This window comes from Quercus robur, chromosome 8 (genome assembly GCF_932294415.1).
Source record: "Quercus robur chromosome 8, dhQueRobu3.1, whole genome shotgun sequence".
Classification (NCBI taxonomy): domain Eukaryota; kingdom Viridiplantae; phylum Streptophyta; class Magnoliopsida; order Fagales; family Fagaceae; genus Quercus; species Quercus robur.
Window position 1 is genome coordinate 65,608,586 of NC_065541.1, and position 7,758 is coordinate 65,616,343.

General features: G+C 31.9%; 1 protein-coding gene across 2 annotated transcripts; it reads left to right on the top strand.

The window, feature by feature from the left end:
• The first annotated feature begins 2,774 nt into the window (after positions 1-2,774).
• Positions 2,775-7,056, top strand: LOC126697745 (xylan O-acetyltransferase 1). 2 transcript variants are annotated; one of them, XM_050394841.1, is made up of 6 exons: positions 2,775-3,224; positions 3,429-4,018; positions 4,160-4,331; positions 4,965-5,164; positions 5,265-5,423; positions 6,295-7,056. In XM_050394841.1, the coding sequence occupies exons 2-6, from the start codon at positions 3,459-3,461 to the stop codon at positions 6,641-6,643; spliced, it is 1,440 nt and encodes a 479-aa protein (XP_050250798.1). In that variant the 5' UTR covers positions 2,775-3,224; positions 3,429-3,458; the 3' UTR covers positions 6,644-7,056. The 2 variants fall into 2 exon arrangements, with proteins under 2 accessions (XP_050250798.1, XP_050250797.1); XM_050394840.1 differs by lacking the exon at positions 2,775-3,224 and having other exon boundaries at positions 3,285-4,018.
• Positions 7,057-7,758: the final 702 nt, after the last annotated feature.

Genomic DNA, 7,758 nt, shown 5'->3' on the forward strand with positions numbered 1-7,758 from the left:
GCTAATAAAGAAATCGAAGAAATCGAAGAACTAACTCTTGCACATAAAATTGTTCAATTTGGGTTTGTTTCACAAAAGTGGAATGCAATAAGGGCTAAACTCTTGTTGTCCAATGTAGAGAGAGAGGGGAATATAAAAACAGAATCCTTAATGATAAGTAAAAATTAATGAAATTTAATGAAAGGTATTGAGTAAAAATTAATTTCTTTTTTGAAGCTCTCACTCTCTTTCTCTAGGCTTTTTCCGTTGTTGCCTTAACTTGGAAAAAAAGCGATGTTCCAACCAATAATCTAACTCACAACAAAAGAGAGCGAAGCCAGCAAGTACACACAAACAAAGATGTTGGTGTACTCACTACAGAAAGAGAGAGGTTTTCCTTAGTCTTTACTTTTCTCCAACATAAAGTTACTGGTTATAACTTATTTCAGGTTTGTTTTGGGTCTCAAACAAATCATTTTTGCTAATTCGGAGCCTCAATGATGCATAAACAGCGGTTGGGATAGTTGTTGGGACAGAGATATGTCACATGGGTCTGATTAAAGAGTAAAAAGATGGTTTGGCCATTTAATATTTATGATAAAACAATTAATTTAGCACCATATAGAACATTGACATACAAAAAATATTAGGTGGGTTTGACAAAACTGATTTGTACTTCTTCTCAAAAACAAAAAGATAAGATTTGTACTATAATCTACCTTCTGGATGGGGCCTACCTAGTGATAAAATCAAGAAGAAAAACTTACATATTGATCGCCCACAATATATTAATCTTTTCAACTCAGGAATAAAATAATTAATAAAGGGGGAAGAGAGTAAGGCTTACGATCTCAAGTTTGCTTCGGTTAAGTTTTTTGCTAGGCAGATGGTGTGATATCAGAAAAAATTAATTTTCTATGCACACGTGATATGAATTTTATTCATTTTGTTTCAACGTTAATATTTTCTGATAATAAATTATTTTTCAAAAAATAATTAAAATTTTCTTTTTTTTTAATGTTTGAAAGTAACCTTAAAATGATTAAAAAAAAAAGAACTCTATTTTGACTATTTTTATTTAGCTTAGCCTGTGAGATAAAGTTTTTTTTTCCTTTGATCAATTTTTTTCTTCCAATATAAATTAATACAAGAAAACGCAAAAAACTATTTTCACATAAAGTTTTTCATTGAAACAAATGAAACATAGACTAATAAAGAAATCGAAGAAAAAAAAGTGTGTTAGTCAAGATTCTAAAGTCCAAATCCCATTCTCATTGTAACTAGTATATATTCAATTTTATAGAATCTACTTTTATTGCAAATAAAGTAATCATAATCCAATAATTCCTAGTTATAATCAATTTAATTATAGTGCAAATAAATTAATAATAGGGTAAATTTATGGTTAGCATAGCCTAATCTACTCGTTGGACTTTTTGGGCTTTGGCTATAAACGTAAACTATAAGATCGAATCATTATTGATTCTAAAAAAAAAGAAAAGGAAAAAGAAAAAGAGAAGAAGATCGAATCATTATTAATTTTATGTGTATTAATTCTGTGTACTTATGATTTCCCTTTCTGTCACTTTTAAGTGCCAACATATATTATAATATATTAGCAGAGTTCTATGTTCCAATTTCAATGATAAGATAGTGGAAATATATACATCCCTTGTTTGAACCAAACAAGATAAAATAGATGCTTATTTTGGGGGGAAAAAAAGATTTAACTAATTCGATTATATGGTCACAGCAAATTACCTAATATTTCTCTGCATATAATCTTTACTTAGCATCCATTTGAGAATAGCTTATTTAGCCGAAACTGAAAACTTTTTGTTGAAAGTGTAGAAAATAAGTTAAAAAAATAAGTTAAATAGTACAGTAAAACTCATTAATAGTATCAAAAAGTGCAGTGGGATCCATTAATAGATGCTTATTTTGGGGAAAAAAAATTTAACTCATTCGATTATATGGTCACAACAAATTACCTGATATTTTTCTGCATTTAATCTTTACTTAGCGTCTATTTAGAAACAGCTTATTTAGTTGAAATTGAAAAGTTTTTGTTGAAAGTATAAAAAATAAGTTAAAAAATAAGCTGAATAGTATAGTAGAAATCATAAATAGTATCAAAAAGTATTGTGAAATCAATCAATAGTAGCAAAAATAAGCTAAAAATATAGATAGTTGAATTTTTTAGCTCATCCAAACGGATGCTTAATGATAGTTTTTGGTTTGGTTGACACATACAATTGTTTTCTATATCTTATCTACGTGTTAATCTAGTGGTGGTTCTGTCTCATGGGATTCTAAATATTTTTTAGAATTTTCTTTCCTAGGAATCTATTGAGCAACCCCACCCGATAACTAATTAGTATGAAATGTATCTGCAAACTTATGTCATAAGGTCTGTTTTGCAGAGATGCGTCAATTTGAACAGTAAAGTCTCAATGAAAAGATTCTCCCAAAAAAAAAAAATGAAAAGATTCTCCAAAAAAAAAGTCTCAATGAAATGAAATTAGGTATAAGTACTAGTCACAAGATTATAAAAGAAAATCATTTACAAATTTATTTTATTTAAAATTTTTAATGAAGTGGAAGCATAAAATGGATTCATTTTAAATTTTAAATAAAATATAATTTTTTTTCTCCAAAAAAAAATGTATTCCTTGTTTCGATTACTCCATATAAAAAAAAATAATAAAAAAAAAAAAAAAACTTGATACATAAATTCATAAAAAGAGAAAACAGGAAAGGTATCTGTGTTTTTTATTTGGTTTTTCCTTTTTGATAAACACAAGAAAGGTATCTGCTAACACATCTGGAACCCCTATATTATGATGATGATGATTCATTCACATACCATAAGGTATTAAAGGGAAACTCTCAAATGAGTTTGACTGTTTGTCTCCATAGACATCTGCTCTGCAGAAATCTCAAAATCCATCACTGTTCGATCTTCCACTTCCAGTTTCATAGATAGTAACACACTGGCTAACATTTGAGCCATAACACCGACATGCCCTTCATCTGACTGAGATTGGGACCAACTTCCAAAAGCTTGGAACTCACTCTTCTCTCTCTCTCTCTCTCTCTCTCCAAGAAGATGAAAGTAGTTAGTAAAGGATTATAAGATAACTGAGAAAGACAACTCTCCCTCCACCTAAAGCCAAACCAGTTTCTTGAAGACAAAAACATCTCACCAAACCCCAACTAAACAAAGCAAGCTCAGCACAACTACTGTAAGTTTTCTCTTTGTCTTCTACGTTTGATTATTTTTATTTCTTTCTTTCTCTATATTTCCATCTATCTCTCTCTCTCTCTCTCTATTCATCTCTCAGTCTCTCACCAATCTCTCTCTCTCTGTCTCTCTCTCTCTCTCTCTCTCTCTCTCTCTCTCTCTCTCTCTTAAATTCTTTCTTTCTTTCTTTCTTTCTCTCATGCAGCCATCAAGAAGGAAAGGATTCTCGTCGGAAATGGGAGCAATGAAAGGCCGAAAAAACAACAACCTTTCAATATTCGTGGTGGTTTTTTCGGTATTCCTTTTTGGGGTCTTCATGTACAATGAAGATGTGAAGTCTATAGCCGAGTTTCCATTCTCAAGGTCCAAAGCGCAAGAAATCCAAGAAGAATCATCATCTACGCCAATTATTACCAAGACCAACCCTCTTCAAGAAACTAGCGAAAAGGACGTTGAGAATAAGAATAATGTAGTTTCGGTTTCGGTTTCGGTTAAATCAAGAACTCAATTGGGAGCAGAATCCCATGTAGAAAATTCCGAGGAAAAACAAGAAAAGGAAGAGGAACCAAAGATCGAATTGCCGGTTGAGGAAGAAGATGATGAAGACGTTGAATTGCCACCAGAAGACTGTGATTTGTTCACAGGGGACTGGGTTTTTGATAACGAGACACACCCTTTGTATAAAGAAGATGAGTGTGAGTTTTTGACAGCGCAAGTGACTTGCTTGAGGAATGGGAGAAAGGATTCTTTGTACCAGAATTGGAAGTGGCAGCCCAGAGATTGTTCTTTGCCAAAGTAAGAATTAGATTTTTTTTTTTTTTTTTTTTTTTTTTTCATTTTAGTTGTTTGATGTTCTTTCTTGTTTTGGCATATAAATTCATATATTCATTTATATGTTAGTACTTATATGGTTTTTGTATGTATGTTTGTTCAAAGATTCAAAGCCAGGCTGTTGCTTGAGAAGCTTAGAAATAAGAGGCTTATGTTTGTTGGAGACTCATTGAATAGGAATCAGTGGGAGTCCATGGTTTGTTTGGTTCAATCTGTTGTTCCTCCAGGCAGGAAGAGCTTGAACAAAACTGGCTCTCTTTCTGTTTTCAGAATTGAGGTACCTTCTCTCTCTCTCTCTCTCTCTCTCTCTCTCTAGGGAAGATGTTTAGTCATTTTCTTCTTTACCTTTTTTTGCTAAACTTTTCTTCTTTACCTTCTCTAATCTTTATCAAAAAAAATTTATTGAATGACTTTTCCTCTATCTTAAGAGTTCTTATCAATTTATTTCAAAATAAATTGATAAAATTTTAGAAATTTTATTGTAAAATTATTCTAATGAACATTAGAGGATCCTAATTCAGCCAAAATTTTAGAGCTACAACTTGATTATTATTATTTCTGCTATATAATGGAGCATAAATGCACCTTCGTCCTTAGAGAAAAACCTTTTATTCCTTTTGTCTATACTATATAGTTGATAAATATTATTTTTTGTTTCCTAATTGACGTAAGACTTACTTTATGCATGGGCCACCTTGTTGGTTTAGCCATGTCAACAGTACACTATGGCATTTTCAAATCATTATGAGGTTAGGAACAATACACTATGGCATTTTCAATCATTATGAGGTTAGGAGGGGGGTCTCATTCTCATTATTCAAGGAGAAAATATAAAAATGAGTTGAGACTTTGCTTTCGAATTTCGCTATGAATAATTAGTACCTAACTCAATTTTATGCGCATTTTGTAGGATTATAATGCTACGGTGGAGTTTTATTGGGCCCCGTTTATAGTTGAGTCAAATTCAGATGATCCAAATATGCACAGCATATTAAATCGTATTATCATGCCTGAATCAATCAAGAAGCATGGAAAAAACTGGAAGAGTGTAGACTACCTCATCTTTAACACCTACATTTGGTGGATGAACACTTTCAGCATGAAAGTTCTGTAAGTACTTAATTGACCAATTGCTTTCTCTTCTTCTACATGATGTATTTTAAATAAAATCATGAGGTTGATTTCTTTTATTTGTGACTTGATGTAATAGACGAGGATCATTCGATAAGGGGGACACTGAGTACGAGGAGATCTCACGGCCAATAGCATACGGGAGAGTTTTGAAAACATGGTCTAAGTGGGTGAATCGTAATATAGATCCTAAACGAACCACTGTCTTCTTTAGTAGCATGTCTCCTCTACATATCAAGTAATATTCCAGTCTTTTAATATTTCCTAATGAACTTGTTTTTATAGAATTTACATAATGCTTACAATTAAATTAAATAATTTGTTATGGTCATACCATGTAGATATAAAAATTAATTGTTTATTAGAATTTTCAAATTTGTTACCATCATACCATGTAGATGATACTTTTCCATTCAAAATTTTCAAATTAATGTAGATGATACTTTTCCATTTAGAATTTTCAAATTCAAAGCACACATATATCCCATATGGACTAATTCTGCGCCTAGAAGATTTGTAAAGAATTTGAAGCAAACCTCAGCTTGTTTTACCTTCTCTAATTTTCTTATTAGGTGACCTTTGGTAGTTTTTACTGTGGGCCCTTGACCTCTAGTCATGATTTTGACCTAGGTGTTCTTTACTCTTTAACCTTAACAATTATACATTGGTTTCTAAAAAAAAAAAACCAAAAACAAAACAAAACAATTATACATTAAGAAATCATGAATACCTTGTAGATATATAAAATTAATTAGAACCCATATAGATTAATTCTAGGGCTAGTAGACGTAGAGAAATTGAATTTTTTTTTTTTTTTTTTTTTTTTTGAGATAGAATCGAAGTAAAGCTCAGCTGCTTTATCTTTTCTATTTATACAATTAGGTGTTTGTCATTAATTATACCATTAGGTGAGCCTCAATAGTTGATACTGTGGACCCTTGACCTCTAGGCATGATGTGACATAGGTGTTCATTTAATTTTTGGTTGGCTAACCACTATATTCCTTAACAATCATATTATATTTGTTTTCAAAAAAAAAAATCACATTGTGTTTGAAATTGTGTCTTTGGGACCTCCATTATATTCCTTAACGTATGCAATTGTTATAGGAGTGAGGATTGGAACAACCCAGATGGTATAAAGTGTGCTAAGGAAACCACCCCAATTCTAAACATGTCCACCCCATTGGAAGTAGGCACAGACCGAAGGCTTTTTGTTATTGCAAGCAATGTGACAAAATCAATGAAAGTACCTGTTCACTTCATAAACATCACTACTCTCTCTGAGTTACGGAAAGATGCACATACCTCAGTCTACACCATCCGTCAAGGCAAAATGCTGACACCGGAACAAAAGGCTGATCCGGCCACCTATGCCGATTGTATCCATTGGTGTCTTCCCGGGTTGCCCGACACGTGGAATGAGTTCCTCTACACGCGTATCATAGCAAAATCTTGACAAGTGGAAGTTCACAATTGTTACCAATTTCATTCGTGATTTGTTAGTGTCACTTTTTTTGTTCTTTCTTGGAGGGGGGTGGTATGCTTTACCACCTCAGTTATTTGTTTCTCTTGTAACTTCATGTAATTTTCCTTTGATTTCCTCCTTTAGCTTTTCCTTATAGCTTCTATTCTAGGTTGAACCGCTGAAATTTTTTGGGTTCTGCCTATTTGAGGGAGGTGAGACTTAAGCATGCCAAATTTCTGTCAAGTAGGCAAAACTTGCCTAAGCCAAAAAAAAAAAAGGAGGCAGGTATAGATTTATCGGAATTGTCAATGGATACTTTGAAAAGAGAATAAAATAACCATAAATTGTATGTAAAACACAATTGCCTTTCATTGGCAAATGACCCCGTGCTTTTTAAGTGATTATCAGTTGTTTTTAATTTTTCTCCAAGATTATAGCCATCCTTCTTCACTATAAGTAATCACGAAACTAGTAAAAATATTTATTGAATTATTAAGAGGGTGTTTGGTTCGTTGTGTTATATTACATTGTAATATTACATTAATATAATCTCAATACAAGAATACAACATTACATAATTATGGAAGGTAATGCGATTAAGGTGATATGATATATTTTGTAATCTTAATGTCACATCATCATAGTGTGCATCACATCAATAGTACATCACAACATACCAAACGCCCCCTAAGAGTGTTGAGTTGAAAGGAGAGGAGAATAAAGGGCACTAGTAATTGAGAGGATTTAATGAGTCCAGTTCGAATTTGTTTGAATATTTTTTTAGGGGGAAGGGAGTAGAGTTTGGGATAATCTGGAGGGAGATAATAAAAAATTCAAATTATCAATTTTGTCATTACAATATCAATTTTATATCTGTCAAAAAAAATAAATATATATATCAATTTTATATTTACAAATCGATCCCATATGATACACACTGCGTTTTGAAACATATGGTAAGAAATAATATTATGTCCCATATATGATACTTATTTATATAATATAATATTAGGGAATAGAATTCAATTGTATCAATGTAAAGCTGAAATTGCCGAACCAAATTAACTCACACTAGCATGATATTGTTACGAACTAACTCGTGGAAT